Source organism: Perognathus longimembris, chromosome 1 (genome assembly GCF_023159225.1).
Source record: "Perognathus longimembris pacificus isolate PPM17 chromosome 1, ASM2315922v1, whole genome shotgun sequence".
NCBI lineage: Eukaryota > Metazoa > Chordata > Mammalia > Rodentia > Heteromyidae > Perognathus > Perognathus longimembris.
Genome location: NC_063161.1, coordinates 26,208,468 through 26,228,631, shown reverse-complemented (window position 1 = coordinate 26,228,631; position 20,164 = coordinate 26,208,468). Strand labels below are relative to the sequence as shown.

General features: G+C 32.4%; 1 protein-coding gene across 1 annotated transcript in view; it reads left to right on the top strand.

The window, feature by feature from the left end:
- Positions 1-20,164, top strand: part of Lrriq1 (leucine rich repeats and IQ motif containing 1) — a 125,306-nt gene that overhangs the window by 18,329 nt on the left and 86,813 nt on the right. Inside the window, exons 10-16 of the mRNA XM_048358662.1 lie at positions 334-486; positions 1,709-1,859; positions 6,489-6,682; positions 7,630-7,757; positions 12,002-12,075; positions 13,022-13,115; positions 18,539-18,718. Of these exons, the coding sequence (XP_048214619.1) occupies positions 334-486; positions 1,709-1,859; positions 6,489-6,682; positions 7,630-7,757; positions 12,002-12,075; positions 13,022-13,115; positions 18,539-18,718 (974 nt within the window). The remainder of the gene's footprint in view (positions 1-333; positions 487-1,708; positions 1,860-6,488; positions 6,683-7,629; positions 7,758-12,001; positions 12,076-13,021; positions 13,116-18,538; positions 18,719-20,164) is intronic.

Here is a 20,164-nt window from a genome sequence, read left to right as displayed (position 1 = left end):
CCAGTTATAGAATTTACGTTTGTGTCCTGTCCAGGCCAATTTTAAACCACAGTCCTCAGACCTCAGCCTCCAGAGCAGCTAGGATTACTATCCTAAGCCGCCAGCACCCGGCTATATGTACTACTTTTGAACTTCAACTGTCATAGATGAGAGTGTTGTTTTGTCTTTTGAAGTGGGGGGAAAAAGAGATCAAGTAAAACTCAAATTGAACTGTTAATAAATATGAGACCTAGAGTATAGCATTAACTGAATTTTCTAAATGATTTTGAGAGGCTAATGCAGTTTGTTCTCTTACTAAATAATCATGCCATCACAATTTTCTTAATGTTGTAGGTTACAACAGTTACATTTCAAGATTTACCAGGCTGTAGTCTGTCCACTTTGGCAGAGTGTATAAATCTTCAATTTCTATCTCTCCGGCGTTGTGGATTAATTTCTTTGCATAGCCTGACAAACTGTAAAAAACTTAAGTACATAGATGCACAGGTATGTCTTTTGTTTTACTGGACATTATCCTAGTATATTTAATACTCATGTTCACATTTCAACAGTGATAACTTTGAAGAATCAGTAACTAAAATAAGCTATCACTCAGGATCTAAAAAGCTGAAAGACTTAAGTTTGTGAGATCCAGTTATTTTTTAACCTGAATTTTACCTGTCATTTTTGTTGTAAATAGTGTATGAATTATTGCTGATTTTGTTGCTGCACAATAAAGACAACACTATACAATAGCATAAAATAATTACATATATATATAAATATATTTGTATTCTCCCGATTAGCTGAGCATTTTTGTTGCTTCTTAGTGTATTGCCTGGGTCTCTAACATAGTTATGGTTAGAGGGAAGTTAGGTTGCATGGATCCAAAATCTTTCTCTTATAAATCTGCTGCCTTGAGAAGTTATCTAGGAAGCTTTTGTGATTTTTGTCAGGGGGCTTCTTTTCAAAATGGTCCGATATCAAGGTTCAATTCCATGAAAACAAGCTCAGATATGTAGACACCTATGAAGCATCTGTCTATATCACTGTCAGTGGCTGAAACCTGAGTTCATGTGGGAGGGTGAGTATAAAAGAATGTGTGAATACTGATTCTGAGGTTTAGGACAGACTACCAAAGTAACAGCCCTCTCACAGCTCCTCTCTCCTAAGGATTTATATTATATTCCTATATGAAAATTACAGTCACATCCAAAGGACCCAAAGTTTGACCGTAGCATCACACACAGGTTTGAGGCACAGAATCTTTGCACCTAAAGCATATCCGGGGGGGTGGGGGGAATATGTCCCAGTGCAACTTTAGGGTGCAATCTTGTCCTCTCAAATCAGAGACCTGCAAAAAAGTGAACGGCATAACCCACATATCACCCATGCTCTACAATCATACATAATGTTGATACATATCTAGTTAACTATAGTAGCTATTCCCAAAATATCCATTGTTGATGTAGATTGTTTGAAATACTTCATTATATTGTCCTCTGTCATTGTTCCAATGTAAAGAGATGCTACTAACTTAAAAGCTACCTAATATAAGATAACAATATTTTATATGAAAAGCATACAGTTTATATGATCATTTGAGAAGTTAAAAGATTCAAATATTCATTTGCAGATCATATCTCATCCTTCCTCATGTTGCAGATTTCAAATACTTTGTTAATATGTCATTGAAATAAAATTTATTTTTAATTGTTTTTTGCTCCAGGAAAACCATATTGAGACAATCAACTTGGAAAACTTGGACAATCTTTGTGTTGTTCTGCTTAATAAAAATCAACTCACGTCTTTTCATGGCTTGGATGGTTGCACTAATATTCGAAATCTCGAACTCTCACATAATAAGATCACTCGTATTGGTGAGAAGAATGGAATTTTAATATTGAAACATTTGTTTCTCATAACTAGTTTTATTTCATGATCAATTTCTGTGTTATGTTATTGTTGCTTTGTTAGAACCAGTGTTGTCTTACAGAACTAGTCTCACTTTGTCCATTTATTCAGCATAGATTTGGGGTTTAGTATACTTTACTAAATTAAATAAATTAATGTTTCTGTCCTACAAGCCATTTGCATTTATTAAATCTATCTTAGATATGTGGTTTCATTTCTCTCAACCCATTTAGAGTCACCTCTCATTTTGGGAGAAAGCCTAGTTGAACAATTGTTACTTGTAGGGTGCCCCATTTTTATCCATTTAATTTCCAAAAGATTCTTTGTCCACAGATGGGTATTCAAACAAAATTGCATTGTTTTTTGGTACTTATCACCATCTTAAAAAATTTTAAAATTGATATTTTGTTATCTCTCACTTATAATAGTGGTAAGACCTATGCATATTTTTCCTTTTGTTGCTCATTATGTATTTCTGAAGGAAGTATGTGACAGTAGAATTTAAGTAGTATACATTGATATATCACTGTCTTTTCATTCTTTATATTATTTAATATTGGAAGAAAAAATTGTACTTGTTTTAACAAACAAGTACAAAACACACACAAAAAAAACTTGTTTTTGTTTTGTTTTTTTCCTTCTAGTCATGGGTTTAAACTCAGAGCCTGGATGATGTCCCTGAGCTTTTGCGCTCAAGGCTAGCACTCTACCACTTGAGCCATAGATCCATGTCTGGCCTTTTTAGTGGCCAATTTGAGATAACTCTTATGGACATTCTTGCCAAGGCTGGCTTTTAACTATAATCCTTAAATGTCAGCATGTGAGTAGCTAGGATTCCAGGCATGAAACCAGGAGCACCCATTTTAGGTTTTTGATTTTACAATTTAAAAATGCAAACTTTTGGGAGTATTATTTTTAAATATTCTTTAATGTATTAATTTACTTACATTTATGGCACATGCTTTGAATCACTCCACATACTCCCAATTCAAAATATAAGAAACCTTTGATATATTTTATGTTTACATTCTAATATAAATATACATAGAGATAATTCTGTTGTTTTCTGGATTGAAAAGTGTATTCATAATTCTCATTACTATATTGGTAAACTTAAAAACTTCTTTTTAAAAGGAATGCTTTAACTTCCATTTTTAATGCCAGCAATGGCATATAGGAACTTTTGTGAGCAGTGGATTTCCTCAATAGGATATCTACAAGATTTATGTTAAAACTGCCAGTATTAATGGATGAACTGCAGAAATCTAGTACAGAGGAAGCAAAATGAAAGACTTCTTTGCTGTCTGTTAGGTACAGAGAAAATACATATTTATTGAGTGTGAGAGGATCATACATGAGAAAGTGGATTTTTTTGAAGACCACTTGTAGTCTGTTTTTTATATTTACGAAGCTGCTCAGAGGTTCTGGTTGTGCTAAGTGAAAGGCATAGATTTTTGTCTCTCAGTGATATATTGATGTTAAGAGATTTCATGAAGGGGCACAAAGATAGACTTGGCTTTATAATTGGTTACTATTCCGTGCTACAATATATCTTAAAGAGGTGAAGTAAAATTGGAAGCAATAACATGTTTTATATTTGACGTTTCATGTTTTAACTTTTTGCTAATTTCTGCTAAGCTATATTCATTGTAGTAGTTAATATGTACTTTTTGGCTCTGTGTGTGTGTGTGTGTGTGTGTGTGTGTGTGTGTGTGTGTGTGTACATTCCTTCTGGGCCTGCACTGAGTGCCTGCACATTTTCCCTGAGAATTTTGCTCAAGAGCATCACTGTACTAGTTGAGCCATAACTCTACTTCTGGGATTTGGGTGGTGAATTGGAGATAAGAGTCTCATAGACTTTCCTTCCTGGGCTGGCTTTGAACCATGATCATCAGATCTCAGCCTCCTGAGTAAGAGTCCTTGGCTCTTGACAGCTTCACTTAATTTTTTTTAAATTAGAAACCTACCATACATGTTTTTGTTTGATACATTTTCTTTTGCTTAAGTGAATAAGATACTAAAGGTCAATCTATAAGTAATTCAATTAAAATAACTATTAATTCATTAGAAATTAAACTACTTGTTGAAATAGAGACAATGTAAAATCTCATGATTAATTGCATGTAAGAGGTACTTATAAAACTAAAGTTTATAGTTTTAAAGTTAACAGTTACATGCATGTGTACAGAATTGTAGTAAATTGCTATTGCTATGTCTTATTTATTGACTTCCTGGTTAAAAAAAAAGAAAATAAATGTGATGGTAATGTGTAAGAGCAAATAGTTACTTTATGTTCTCATTCATGAAGTTTCTGGTTTTTTTTTTTTACTATTTTTGGAAAACCTTAATCTAGCCATAATTTTTTAATTTCAGCAATTTATGGCTATAAATTTCAAATGGCAAAGAGAGATACTATAGTGTTTCTTTTCTGCTGGCTTATTTTCCAGATAATGATGCTTTCTGGAAAAATGAAACTGTTATTATAAATACAGTATATATTTAACATAATAAAATGCCTTCATCCAATCCTGACTACTGTGTAATGACTCATAAAGGGAATAATCTTGGACTAGTAAAATTTTTTTGAGACAGAATCTCCCTATGTTCCCCAGGCTGGTCCAAGGTATTGTCCTGCCTCAGCCTGTGGAATGATGAAATTAATGAGTTTTCAAAATATTATCTTGGATAATTGAGAAAGAGACCATATGAAGTAAAAGAAAATAAAGTTGTGGACCTAAATCTTGTGGAAATATTTTTGCATAATGCTGTATATATTCGTGATTTTTTTTTAGTCCACTAGGTGGTGCTAGTTTACTTTTTTGGAAGAACAAAATGGCAGTGTAAAACTGCAAAAAGGATTTTAGAGTTGCCAGTAGAGAGAATCCTTAGTTTACATATGAAAAACACACTCAGAGAGTTTTCAACTTCATGGCAGAGAAGTGGCAAAGATCCAACATTCCCAATTCCTAAATTAGTATTCTTATTTTTATGCAACCTTTATATACTGACGAATTTTATGTTGATATGAAAACCATCCATTCAACTTAGCACATTTGTATGAATGCATAAATCATCAGATACAGCCACTGATGAGCAGTTAATGGAACTACACATCTACTACACATTCTTCTTAGTGAAAACCTCTAACTTAGTTTAACTTCTTTGCTGTTCCTTTCAGATTTACTTCCATATAGCAGCAATGTCTTTTTAGACCATTTTTGTAAAAAAAAAAAAAAAAAAATCCATGAAATAGATATTTAAAACAAGTGTGACGAATATTAAGTTTTCTGTGGGTTGGCAGAACCCAGTCCCACATCCTGGGGCTTGGACTCGGGGCCTGAGCACTGTCCTTGGCTTCTTTTTGCTGAAGGCTAGCACTCTGCCACTTGATCCAAAGTGCCACTTCTGGCCGTTTTCTATATATGTGGTGCTGGGGAATCGAACCCAGGGCTTCATGTATGAGACAAGCACTCTTGCCACTAGACCATATTCCCAAGCCCCATACAACATTTTGATCAGTCATTTCTTCCACCCTTCCCACTAGGCCATAATCACAGCTCCTGTTTGTTTTCTTTAAAGATAATTTTTTATTTCTTTTTGTCTTTATGTTGAATTTTAAATCATGTAATCAAAATTTACTTTTTTTCAAAAGCACCTTTCTCCTGAATTTAGATAAACCAATGATATAGAAACAAGTTTTTTTTCTTTTTTACCATGTTTATGAATTTCATAAACTTCATTTTCAAATCAGAGAGCTACCCATCCTTTTCTAAGTATACTGCAGTTTTTTTAATTGGATACAAATTGGTAAGACTAACTTTTCAAGCATGTCCATCATGTCTGAAGGAAAGCATGTTAATTAAGTTGAGGCTACACATCTTAATTCTACTTCCCCAGCACTGCATTAACATCCCTGGCAATCAATGTCAGTCAAAGAAACAAAGCTACAGCTGCTACACTATCACTTGGCCAAACAATGACTTCTTATGCATAGTACATAGTGAAGATGAAATCAATTTTCAGATTTTAAACCTGTACATTATTTCATATGTTCTTTCAATGATTCCTTCATTTTTCACAGAATTGTTTTTCCTTTCTTCTCTAAATGGTTCCTTTGCTTTGTATTGCTGGCTTCCGCAAAATCATCTTTCTTCATGTAACCTAACTTTCATTCTTGTTTCTTTTCTGGTTGGCTCTTGAAGAGTTCTACTAGTGTATTTCTTGCTCCAAGTTTAGTGGAAAGTTCTATGGCAGTATAGAATAGCTGACTTCCTGTCAGAAGAGATCTCTTCATTTACCATTACTGTATGGAAATAAAATATTCAGTGTCTTAAAACATTCCATTCCATTCGTAACTGTCATTTAAAAATATACACCTCAGGTGAGTTGTGGTGCCTCACACCTGTATTCCCAATACTTGTGTGAATTAGGCAGAAAGATCTTAAGTTCAAAGTTAGTGCTGTGAGACATACATAGTGAGACTCTCCCTCAAACAACAACAAAAAAGAATATGGCATTATTAGCATATATTAGTTTTTTAAATAACATATTTAAGGAAGAATGTATATGTGAAATTAGAATGATTTTTCTTCCAGGTGGTTTAGAATCTTTGAAAAATCTTCAACAGCTAATCATGGACCACAATCAGCTAATTAGTACCAGAGGCCTTTGTGACACACCCACCATCATACACTTGGATTGCTCATATAATCATCTTACCGATGTTGAAGGCATTGAAAATTGTGGGTTGCTTCAGATATTGAAGTTACAGGGAAATTATCTAAGTGAGGTAATTCCTTTCAATCAATTTCCATGAATAATGTTGCACTTGTGATTTTTTAACTAATCTGCATTGATTCTCAACTTAATTTGACCTCTCCCATAATCCTCTCTATTTAAGAAATGATCACCTACTTTAATCAGAATAACCATCTGATTTGCTTTCTGTTTCTGTGTCCCTAACCTGATCTCAATCCACTACTTTCATTGAGATTCCTTATACCGTCTTCATACATAGTTGTGATGCATTTTGAAATTGTTCACTTTTCCATTCCCTTCGTTCTTTGCCATGAAGAAATCACTTGGTTCAACTAAATTATATTTTAAAATAAGTAAGTAAGTGTTAGATCAAGAAAGTGTTAGATCAGTAAGAGGGTAGAGGGCAAACCAAAGTGTGCTTGAGGGTTACAATGATCACTGTACTGTGTTTGCCATATGAAAATAGAACAATGGACAATGTTTTAGAAGTGGAAGTCAGTATTAGGCATAGATGAGGTTATTAATCAGAGTAACATTTTTATTTGCATATATGAAAATGCCACAATGAAGCTCCCTGTTGCCCATCTCAAGTATGCAATAAAATATCATTAAACAATGAAATGTTCAACAATTATGTTTATATGTTACATACATTCATATCTTGTAAATTTATTTTATGATCTTATAATCCTAAACTATAATAAAACTGTCATATATGTGTATATGTACATATATATGGACCAAATGTATCTATTCTTTATTGTATTACCTTGTGCCATGAAATAACTTCTATGTGATATGTTAAAAATCATGAAATTAGCTGCTGTAGTATTCATATAGAAACTCTCATACATTGATTTAAGATTTGAGGTTTAGCAGAATATATTTGTTGTAATTTTTAATAGATATTCTTATTTGTAAATTTGCTTAACAAGCCATACTGCCTGATATAAAGTAGTGTACTATATTTAAACCCAGCTTCCGTCCCTGAGGAATCACGTTCTACTGAGAGAACTTCACCTGGATGATAACAGCATTTCAACTGTGGAAGCATTCTCTTCTTATTGGTTGCCGTTACTTCAAAACCTCACGCTTTCTCAAAACAGGTGAAAATGTATTTTTTGTTAAGTGATAAATATGGACAATGATTACTTAAAATGATAGTTGATTATATAACTAAGAAAATAAATAAAGAGACCTCAATTATAGCCTAGAATTTTAGTAATTTTAGTTATTTTATGTTCCTCATTATGTTTCTTCTTAATGATGCATGTATGTAGAAATGTTTCAGGACAGGTTTGTTTATATTTATAAAGAATACAGTCCTTGGAAAATAAACAAGGCATTTAATTAAATTCAGAAAGATGTCTCATTTTTCTCAAATGGTACTTATTAAGCCATGAAAGAAGTTTTAATCTGCTCTCAACTTGCATGTTCTTTTTGTAACTGATAAGATGGATTTAAATTTGATTTCCCCTAGGATATAAAGTAACATTTGAAAATACCTTAATGTGCAGTTGAAATAGGTACCTCCTTTAGAAGATCCATTTGAGACCACCAACATCTGGATCTTTGCAGAGAATGTCTAAAACCAAAACAGGAGCACAACGCATGTACTTCTGTGCCTAATCCTTCAGTGAGACTTATCCACTAATATGATTAATTTGTTCATTAAAGGCACATGGAGTAGGATAAAAGAACTACCTTTAACAAGAAATTATTTCTCTGAGGTTATATAATGATGACTTTAAAAGTGAGTTAAGAGCAGACTAATTAAATGTAAAACATTTTCTATATGTTTAATAAATAACATAGATAATACAATTCTACCAAAAACATGTAACACTGTGTTAATCTGTATCACAATAGTTCATTCTTTGAGCATTTAGGAACTAAGTGATTTAACTTTGACAATTGAAAATTGAATCTACATTCAGGTTGTATTAATCATATCTAAAATATTGATGTTTGCTTGAGTTTAAAAGGACATTGTTCAGGGTTAAAGATTGCTAAATCAGTGATACTGTGAAAGTAATCTGTCATCCATTAAGTAACTAAATCTTTTCATGCTACTTTTCACAGAAATACAATTTCAAAATGAAACACTGGGCTTTTTTGTAGTTGTGTAGTTAATTGCTTATAAAAATGATCTTTAATCAATTATACAAGTGATCTCAAATCACATTAGAAATTATAAAAATATTTAAGGAGATTAGAAAATATTTAAATGAAAGTCCTTTAAAATAATAATGTTTTTTATTTCTTTGATAATTTAAGAGCTAATTGAAGAGCTATTTTGTTTCTAAAAAAATTAGTATTAGGTGATAAACTTTGGCCCATTTGTACATTTCAATCTGTAATAAAAAGGTAATTTCTTAAACAAAAGCATTAATATTTTTACAACTGATTGTAGTAATTGGAATAATTACTCAAATTATCTCTATTTGTTATTTTGCTTGTCTATAACACTTGAATACTGAAATGTGGTTTTCTATTTTGGAGGAATATAATGTTAAGGGTATATGCATTTATTCTCAATTCTTAAGAGATTAAACAGTAATCTTTTAAGCCTATCTGTATAAAGTACATTATATGATACATAGTGCTTTAAAATGTTAATAGTGTTGTCATTCATGTTTGAATATGTTGTTTTTGAATCTTTTCAAAGCTCTCTTCTCATGTAAGTTTCCACTGTTACTCAGAGCATGAAAGGAAATGGTCTACCTGCATCAATAAACTGTAATGTGTGGAATGGAAATATAGGGTAGTGCAGATATTACAAGATATCCTAAGATGAAAGTAACCTCCTGATTGCGATTTTCCACAAGAAGCTTTATATACTGATAACTGTAGAAATAATACATCTTACACAGTGTGCTATTCACATTGACATTTTCAAGACATAAATAAAACTCATAGCAGATACTGTTTTGGATTTAGAAACAATGAATTATCAGTGAACTGATGTTGATCAAATGATTTTCTTACTATATTTGCTTTATTTCCCCATGTTTAAAAAATTGTAACAGTGAACCAACTTAACGAAGAATGTGAATATATTTTACAAATATGAGCTTTTTATATTTATATATTTATTAGCATACATACACATATATACAAACATGCATCCACATTTGGATTTGTGGTTGTATGGATTTTAGAATATATTTTTTCTGTTAAATTTTGATTAATATTTTCATCATAAGCAAGAATCATATCATATGCTACCCCCCCCCCGACAAACAGAAGACATAACAAATGAAACATAGTGAATACTGCTTTGAATATTTGTTTCATCCTGTTTTCTGTTTTAAATTTTAATAAGAACTTGTGACTATTTTAGGTTTGACCTAGCAGAGCCTCTCTGCTAGAGGCCTCTCTGGCTTCATCAGCTCTTTGACTACCAGTGAGGCTCTAAGTAGGAGCAGAAAATGGAAACTGTTATTGCTCATTGTACAAATCTTATGCTTTTTGTCGTCTTTGAAATTTATATCGATTCTCTGCCCAAGGCTAATGTGGCAAGGTCAAATGGTATTAGGTTTTCACTAATGTCCTTTGTATTTCTGGTTTGAATTTTCTTGGAAAAAAGTATACACAGAATGCCAGTTAAAGGAAAAGTTGTAGAGGTTTGAGGAAACAAAATAAATAAATAAAAGGATTCCTTGATTAAATTTCTGCAATTCTAATGAATAATCATAAATGTGAATAACAAGCTTTCTTAATTAACCTTTTGAAAAATGAAAAAAATGATTTTATCTAAAAGGATAAGATTTCAGCATTACAAAGTTAACTTCTTATAGCAGATACATGTTTGCCTATTGATTGTTCCAAAAGGAATATTTATTGATTAAAAATTTCAAAATCATTATTTTCTTTTGATGTCTTCCAACAATGTCATTAGAACATGGATTCTATAAAAATATGAACTATTCTGAAATAATAAAAGATCCTTATTCTTATGGTTTAACATGTCATTAACAGTTCAAATTTAATTAGTAGGGCAGAGATTTAGGTATAATATATATACAATATATTAGTTACTCTTGTGTTCAGGAGTCAGAAACTTTCAAATCCCAGGAGGTTTTGCTATCACAAAGTTTTTCTGAGGATTCTGGCATTAGAATAATAATAGTTTTTCTAAATAACAACAATGTAAAACCCCCAAATGACAATATAAATAATTTCAAAGAGTTCACAGAAGTAGACAAACTCTGCAAGAACAAATGGAGTGATAGAAAAAAAATAGAAATGGAAATTAAACAGTTGTATTTTTCCCCATCAGAAATATTCCTTTAGATTAACCATGTTTTAAATAGTTAGGGTATTCCCACATTGTTGAGATAAATTAATTTAAAAGACTTTTTAATTCTCTTGTATGACGCTGTTTTGTCATGTTTAAAGATTCAGATACATTGATTTAATTTTAAAGTACCCACAATCATGTTGCAGAGTAAGTATAGACTTAACTCACAGAAAATATGAATATAAATTAAGTTCAATTTTCCTTATGAGCTTTTATTTCTGAAGAGTCGAACATTTTCTTTACCATTTATATGTTTTGCTAGAATATGAATTGTTGAAACAATTTTAACTGAGAAAATGACTTTTTAAGTTCTAAACACAGGAAATTTCATCATTAGAATTTTAACACAAATTATTCAGATTATATTAAATATAAATGTATTCCTGCAAAATTGAAATCTGCTTTTTTGATATAAGGCATTTTATATTAATCCTCTTCTTAGATTTATAATTTATGAAGCAAATTTCTAATTTAGAATTTAGTCCAATATAACGTTATATACTTAAACTACTTATAATACTTTCTGTCTAATAAACAAAGAAGTGGTTTAATTAAAACCTAAATCAATGAAACTATCCAATTATAAAGTGATTTTTTATTCCATAAATTCGAGTCATGTTTGAGCCAAGAAAGAAAACAATAAGAAATATAGTCTGTGTAACTGTAACAATTACAAAACAAAGAAATAGCTAAAACTGAGTAGCAAATATACATCAAAGTAAATGGTATTTGTGACTAAAATTGGAAATTTCATGGCTATTTCTCCTTTAAATGAATTAAAATCTCCCATTATGGAAATATTTCGTGGTAATTTCTTTTAAAAATGAACAGAAATCTACCATAATTGGATTAAACTCTTAAAAGACTATATTTTAATAAGTACTTGTAGTAAACGTTCTATTGTATTATACAATTAAATTATATGTAATCACATGCAATCTTACAGAATTATGTAATTGTGTGACACAAATGAATTGTTATAGGTATATAAATAAGGTTAAGAATAGGCCCACTTAAAATTGTTAATTTTCTTGTTTTTCTTTTCAGTTTAACAAAAATTGTTCCACTTTTTCATTTTGTTTCTTTGGAAAAGCTAGATGTCAGCAATAATTGTCTGTCTGGTAAGTTTAGAAGAATATTTCGAATTTTAAAATAATAGGGTTTTAACTTTCTATTTCTAATATGGTAAGGGGTTGTCTTGAATATATGTGTTAAATGTCATTTATAAATAATAATTTATATATTTGTAGTTAGTGTCATGCTGATTTTCCATAGGAGAGCATTCATTAAGGTATTCTAGGGTAATACAATCTAGATTGAATAACTTTTTTGTTTGATTGGTTTTCTTAGTACCTGGCTTTGGTCTTGAACTCAAGGACTGGGTGCTGTCCCTAAGTTGTTGTGCTCAAGGCTTGTGCTCTACCTCTTGAGTCACAACTCCGCTTAAGGTTTTTTGGTGGTTAATTGTATTTAAGTGTCCCATGAACTTTCATGCCCAGGATGGTTGCAAATCTCTATTCTCAGCTCTCAACTTCTTGAGTATCTAGGACTGTATGTATGAGCCACTACCTATAATCAATGCCATCAAAGGTTTAAGGCAAAGCTTTATTAATTATTTTTATATAAGCCACCAAAGTTGACATGCCCAGATTTATTAACTATTTTTAATTCTGTAATTGTAACGTGTGTGAAATTATATTTGGGTACAAAATCAATTTTCCACACTAATCCATTATTTTAAATATCATTTTGATGTTTTGTGCTTAAAATCTGACAGAAAATATTCTAAACCTTACCCAATACCTTATATAATCCTTGCTCTAGGAAATCGTTCTTAACCTAGACTATACAGTAGTGTTTCCTAAATTCCCACAGCTGGTAAATGTTAGAAACATGTCTGACAGCAATCTGTCTTCTAATCTCAGAACGTCTGCTTCCCAAAGCATATAGTTTTCTGCCAAAGAAACAAATTTATCACTTCACTTTAGTAGCTAATAAATGTTAATAGGGTAATTAATTTGTGGTATTTATATGTGATACCTTTCATAATGATTTTATTTCCTGTAGACCTTACAAGTGTGAAACAATGGTTTGATCGATGCTATTCTCTCTGTGAACTCTCTCTCACTGGAAACCCACTCCTTCAAGAAACAAACTGGAGGTAATAAAGCATTTTCTCACTACTGGTCATTTTTTTCTTACAAAAATTGGAAATAGTCAAGAAAAATTAAATTTAATAATTAAAATTTTCTTTATGAGGTTTTGCAAACATAGATCATTTAGCCTGAAATACTTTTGTGCATAATTATGAATGAACTAACAGAAATTTAAAAATAGAATAATGATCGAAAAACACTGAAATTTATTGGCAATACCTTGGACTTTGTCTTTATAAAAAATAATTTTGCTGAGCCCTGGGAATATGGCTTAGTGGTAGAGTGCTTGCCTGGCATGTACAAGGCCCTGGGTTCTATTCCTCAGCACTACATAAAGAGAAAAAGCCAAAAGTGGTGCTATGGCTTAAGAGGTAAAGTGCTAGCCTTGACCAAAAAAAGAAGCCAGGGACAGTGTTCAGGCCCTGAGTTCAAGCCCCAGGACTGGCAAAAGAAAAAGAAAAAAAGAAAGAAAGAAAGACTTTTGCTGAGAACTCTTCTTATGAGTCCTATGTCTTGTAATTTAAACTCTTTTGTGTCATATTTAAATTGAAATGTAGCTTTACAAACTTAGGAAATATACATTTAGATTCAAGTATACAATGACTACCGATGAAATCAAGATAATTACCAAAACTACCACTTTAAATTTAAAGGATGAAGTTGAGCAGGGCATTCAAAATATCTAGAAGAATGAGCCTAAAGTGTTTCCAATATGAACGAAATGAGAAATGTTTGAGTTGATAGACATGTTTGTTACCCTTGTTTGATCATTACATTTTGCACATATATTTTAAAATATTACAGCATAACCCATGGATCTATATAATTATCATGGTTCGATTAAAAAATGGAAACTAGAGATAAATTAAGTGTTCATTAGACTAGCCAACATCTTTTAAAAATAACCAGCCATTTAACGACAATTTATATTCAATAAGTTTTACCAGTTTTGTTTGTTTGTTTGTTTTTGCCAGTCCTGGGCCTTGGACTCATGGCCTGAGCCCTGTCCCTGACTTCTTTTTGCTCAAGGCTAGCACTCTGCCACTTGAGCCACAGCACCACTTCTGGCCGTTTTCTGTATATGTGGTGCTGAGGAATCGAACCCAGGGCTTCATGTACACGAGGCAAGCACTTTTGCCACTAGGCCAAATTCCCAGCCCTGTTTTACCAGTTTTGTACATGAGTGTGCATATGAAAACTATTACCATTAAGACAGTGCATCTTTGTGTTACCTTAAACATGCCCTTTGAAAACAGTTCCCTTCCTTAGTATTTTGAAAACATATCTCCGCTTTCTAAGTATAAGCATGGTCTCTGCTAAGGCATCTGCTAACATTTTTGTGTTTGTCGCTCAATCAATGGATGCTTTTTTAATTTCTCTGCACCACTGATGTTTTAGTAATTTTATTATCATATGAGTTGTGTGCTTTTATTAGATTTTCTCTGCTTAAAATTGTCTGAACTTCTAGGATATATAGACTTATAGTTTTCATGAAATTTTTAAACATTTTGACTGTTATATATTTAGACATGCTTTCAAAAAAATAAAAATTGAAATTTTAAGCTACTGCAAACATTGTTCCTGTATTCTTTCTTCCACTTACTTTTCTTTTTTTCCTTGTACTTCACTTAATTAAATAGATTCTGTTACTGTATCTTCAAGTATTCTTAATGTGTGTGTGTGTGTGTGTGTGTGTGTGTGTGTGTGTGTGTGTTGGTATTGGAGCTTGAACTCAGGACCTCATGCTGTTCTTTTTCTGATCATGAATGTTACTCCACCATTCAATCTATGTCTCTAGTTCCAGATATTTTCTGGTTAATTGGAGATGAAGAATGTTAGATTTGTCTGCTTGGGCTTGTAACCCTTAGAGCTCAGCCTCTTGACTAGCTTAGATGGCAAGTATGAGCCACCAGGTACTTACAATTTTCTTATGGATACTCTTATCTAGAGTATTTTTTTATTTTTTCAAATGTTTTTAAGCTCATGAATTCATGTGTGTGTATACGTGTGTGTATGTATATATATATACATATATGTTTGTTCTCAATTATATTACTGTCTCCTTGAATCTTCTTAAATATGGAAAAATTAAAGATATTTTAACATTTTTTTCAGTTATTTCTATCATCCCTCTCATTTTCTGACTTTTTTATTTACTGTTTTCTCACTTGTGGTGCAATTACTCTCTTTTTCTTTTTGTACATCTGCTCAAGTTTTAATAGTTATATAAATCTCCACTGTCAGTGCTTATTTTTGTAATATTCTTTTAGGATTGATTTTTTTTTGTTTGGTCTTCAGTACCTAAGTTACCTGCATCTAGTGACATGCTGTAAGTGCTTGCTTTTAGGTTATGTGAGGACAATCTCAATGAAACCTTTAGACCACTACTCACTTGGCCCCTTTGCTTTGATGCCTGTTTTCTGAATTGTCTCCCAGATGCCACCTTGTATATCCTTTCAGCATTAACTTGTGAGAAGCCATTTCCTACCCAGGTTCTTGGAATCACTGTGCCTGTACCTTTCTACTCGTTTTAGATAATTTTCTCATATATTCTTTGTTCAGTACCAATTTTGCTATATGTACATGAATTTTACCCTAACATACAAAAATAATTGGTCTATGTCCAACTTAGAATTTTCGTTCTCACATGTGTGTCCTATCATTTCACTGTTATGTTTAATTGAGAGAGTTTACTGATACCCTTTAATTTTTACAAAGAGCATCATTTAATTTAAAAATTTCAGATACTTGAGTATGTGAAAACGATATTGGATATGGTTTTATACTCTATGTTGGTCAAATAGGACACTTTTTTCCTGACAAAGGTGTTATATTCCATTAAACAACCACACAGCTGGCACATTACAAGCCATACAACTAGAATCAAAGTGTGGTAACAAATAATTTTTGGATTTTTTTAAAGAATTATTTTGTCTATATGGTATATAAACTTAATTTTGTAAAATATGATCATCAGAAAATATATTGACCTGTTTTTATAATAATTTTATATTATACATACATTATATTATTATTATTATTATTATTTTATAGAAGTGATATACAGAGGGATTGCAATTGCATGAGTCAGGTAGTGAGTACGTTTTCTGTCATAAAATGTCTTCTGTTCCCTCATTCTCTCCCAGTCCCTCCTTCCCATCTCCACCCACAGTTGTATAGTTCACTTTCATCTATAACAACTCAATACAGCAGTCTGGAGGTTCCTCAAAAATCTAAACCTAGACATTCCCTACAACTGTTCCCTACCACTCCTGGGCATCTAGCCTAAACATCATAAGCAAGGATATAATTTTTAACTGTATAGATATTAATGTCCTCACTATTTGCCCTTAATAACATATATACTTTTATAATTTTTAAAATATTTAATGGGAAATCATCAATCATGAAAGAAAATGAATAGTATTTCTATGACTAGTTTATTCATACAATTAAGTTGCTATTAAAAATACTGTGTTTACATGAGCATTGCTAGACGAGAGTAATCCCAACTTGTAAATCATACTTGCCAGTTTTTACATAGATCATTTAATCCGATGTATGTTTAATTGTCCTTATAAAGTGATACATATTTTCTGAAGATTTAAATCTAGAAACTTATAAAATATTAATTTGTTAATGAAAGGACCAAATCAAACTTTAAGCTGTTTGTTCCAATGAACTTTACATCACCCCTGATGCCAACCAAAGGATTAGTTATAGATTTTCCCAGTTGACTTTTTACTTTAATGTCTAGCCAGTGATAACACCACCAAAACTGATGTAGTAAAAAAAAAAATCTCTTTTTAGAGTATAATCCTCAGATTCAGTTTGAAATCTCCTATGGGAATTCCCTTCACTCATTAATGATTAATAATGTTTCTTAAGTGACAGAAGAGCACCAGGAAGTTTTCACTAAATGAAATATTGATTCAGTCCATGTCTAGGAGGAGCTCAGCTGGAAAAACTAATCTTGAGATCTAACTGTATTCTTTTACTTCATTCCCAACATTAATCAACTTGTAACAGCACTTTCTAGCATGTTCATCAGAAACTCCAGTAAATCCCAACTTGGGAACTTCAGCAAAACTTATTTTATTTGGGTTCTGAAGACTGCTCCCTAAACAAAAAAGAATCTGAACACATTTAATTAAATCTTTGAATCCAATCTGGGAATTGATTGTGTAAATTACAAATATCAACATATTGCTACAGTCTTGAAGGTCCAAGCACATATTTATATCCAAATATATTCAAAATAACCTTACCAAAAGTAAACTGGGAAGTTTTGTTTGTGAAGGTTGTAAATAACACACCAAAATATTCCCAGTGGAAAAATCCAAGTTTTTTAAACCCTTGTCATCAGTATTCTTTAAAAGTAAAATATTTTACCTACAGATATCTGTATCAATAGTCATGTCAAAAATAAAAAATGTTTGATAACAAAATACAGTTTTCTCCATTGCCAGTATGGTGTCACTTTTTATATGAGTGATTACCATGTGGTGCCACTTGGAACATTCTCAATAACACTATTATATCTCCTAGAAGTTTTACAGTTTTGTGTATTATGTTTGGTTTGTGTGTGAGTTGAGTCCCAGTCCTGAGGTTTGATCTCAAGACCTGGGCACTGTCCCTGATCACTTTTGCTCAAGGCTGGCACTGGGCCATGTGAGCCACAGCTCCATTTCTGGCTTTTTGGTGTTTAATTTGAGGTAAGAGTCTCATGGGCTTTCCTGTGTGGGCTGGTTTTGAACCTTGTTTTGAACGTAAATCCTCATCTCTCAGCCTCCTGATTGGCTAGCATTATGGGAATGAGTGACCAAGGCTGGCCTATGGTCTACTCTGGGCTAATGTTTGGTGAATTATTTAAGGTCTGTCAACACTTACATTGTTTTTCTTTTTTATTGTGGATTCAGTCATTTTTAACACAATTTTCCAAAAGAATTATCTTTGCTCCCTTTGCCTGCATGTAGTATTTAATCAATGATTATGGGGATCTACTTATGTTAGCCTATCTCTTACTTCCCCGATCTATTTTGGAATTTTTCCCCATTACTTCCTTGTCTTGATGATCACAATCTCATAATCAGTCTTGAAACAAGATTGTCAGTTCTCTAATTTTTCTCCTTAAATGTGTTAGCTTTTCTGGGTCTTCTGTCTCTAAAAAGTTTAGAATCAGTTGGAAATACATGCAAGATCCTCTACTGAGATTCTTGTTTGATCCAAATGAATCTGTGAAGAGCTGGCTGTGAACAATGCTGCATTCCTATCCTTGGGTCTGTCCATTCATTTTCTTCTTTACTATATTTTATCAGTATTTTATAATTTTCCTCCAAGAAAAAGTTAACATTTTAGGGAGATTCACTTAAAATCTTCCAATCAACTGTCGTCTAATCAAGTTTTGCTATGTGTCTGTTTCCATTAGACAAACCCTACTTAAAATATTACCCACTCTAAGAATCCTGAATGGTGATATGCTGACCTCTTGTTCAGAAATCCCCAGTGTAGAACACCACCAGCTAGAATCCATGTGTTTCCTCGATCTTTGTCAGCGCCAGATTCAAGAACTCACTTCACTGACTGAAAACTGTATCACTGGAAATAGGTAAATTTTTTATCTTTTTCTTGTTATATATAAAATAGTGAATATACAAAACAAAGACAATTCTGATTATCAAAATCATACTAGTTTTGATGAAAGATGGTTTGTTTGGGGAGGCATTCCACCTTTAAAAATCATCTGATGCCAGGAGGCTGTAATCTGAGGATGGCAGTTTGAGCCAGCCCAGACAGGAAAGTCCATGAGACTTAACTCTAATAAACTACTCAGAAAAAAAAAGAAAGAAAGAAAAAAGAAAGAAAGAAAAAAGAAAGAAAGATAAAGAAAGAAAGAAAGAAAGAAAGAAAGAAAGAAAGAAAGAAAGAAAGAAAGAAAGAAAGAAAGAAAGAAAAGAAAAGAAAAAAGCCTGACGCAGCCCTGGCCTCAAAGGGTAAATCTTGGAGAGTCGTGAACATGGAGAGTCTTTTTTTTTTTTTTTTTTTTTTGCCAGTCCTGGGCCTTGGACTCAGGGCCTGAGCACTGTCCTGTCTTCTTTTGGCTCAAGGCTAGCACTCTGCCACTTGAGCCACAGCGCCACTTCTGGTCGTTTTCTATATATGTGGTGCTGGGAAATTGAACCCAGGGCTTCATGTACACGAGGCAAGCAAGCACTTTTGCCACTAGGCCATATCCCCAGCCAAACATGGAAAGTCTAAAGAATAGCACCCAAGCCTTAAATTCAAGCCCCAGGACCAGTTTAAACAAAAACAAAAACAAACAAAAAAAAACAAAGGAAGAAAGCAAGGGAGGGAGGGAGGGAGGGAGGGAGGAAGGGAAGGAGGGAGGGAGGGAGGGAGGGAGGGAGGGAGGGAGGGAGGGAGGGAGGGAGGGAGGAAGGAAGGAAGGAAGGAAGGAAGGAAGGAAGGAAGGAAGGAAGGAAGGAAGGAAGGAAGGAAGGAAGGAAGGAAGGAAGGAAGGAAATCTTCTGGCATCATATTTTTATCCTTAGGAAAATGTCAATATGTGCTTTGAATGTAGAAGAACGTCATAAATTCAGTAAACCATTATATGCTCAAGATTGTATATCTCCATAGAATCCATAGATCAACATAAAGTTAAAAGTCATGACACTTCTCTTATATGTTAAGGTGACTATTCATCAAATATTGCATTTCTACCTGGTATTATGGGTACACTGTAGAGAAAAGCAAACAATGTTTCTCTATATCCAGAGGACAGAAGCTGAGAGTAGTCATAATCTAGTATTGAAGAAATAAATATATCTTTTCTCCAGTCTTAACTCTGAATCCATTATAATGAATGAACTATAACTTATGTTTTATAACTGAGTCTTTAAAATTGCATTGCCCTATAAAATGCAAATAAAATAGAAAAATTATTCATATTTTCTCACATGTACCCAATAAGTGACTACATATTATAACTATTTAACTGCATTATGGGTCTCTTCAAGTCTAAAGTTAATTACAGAATAATGTGCTTTATTATTGT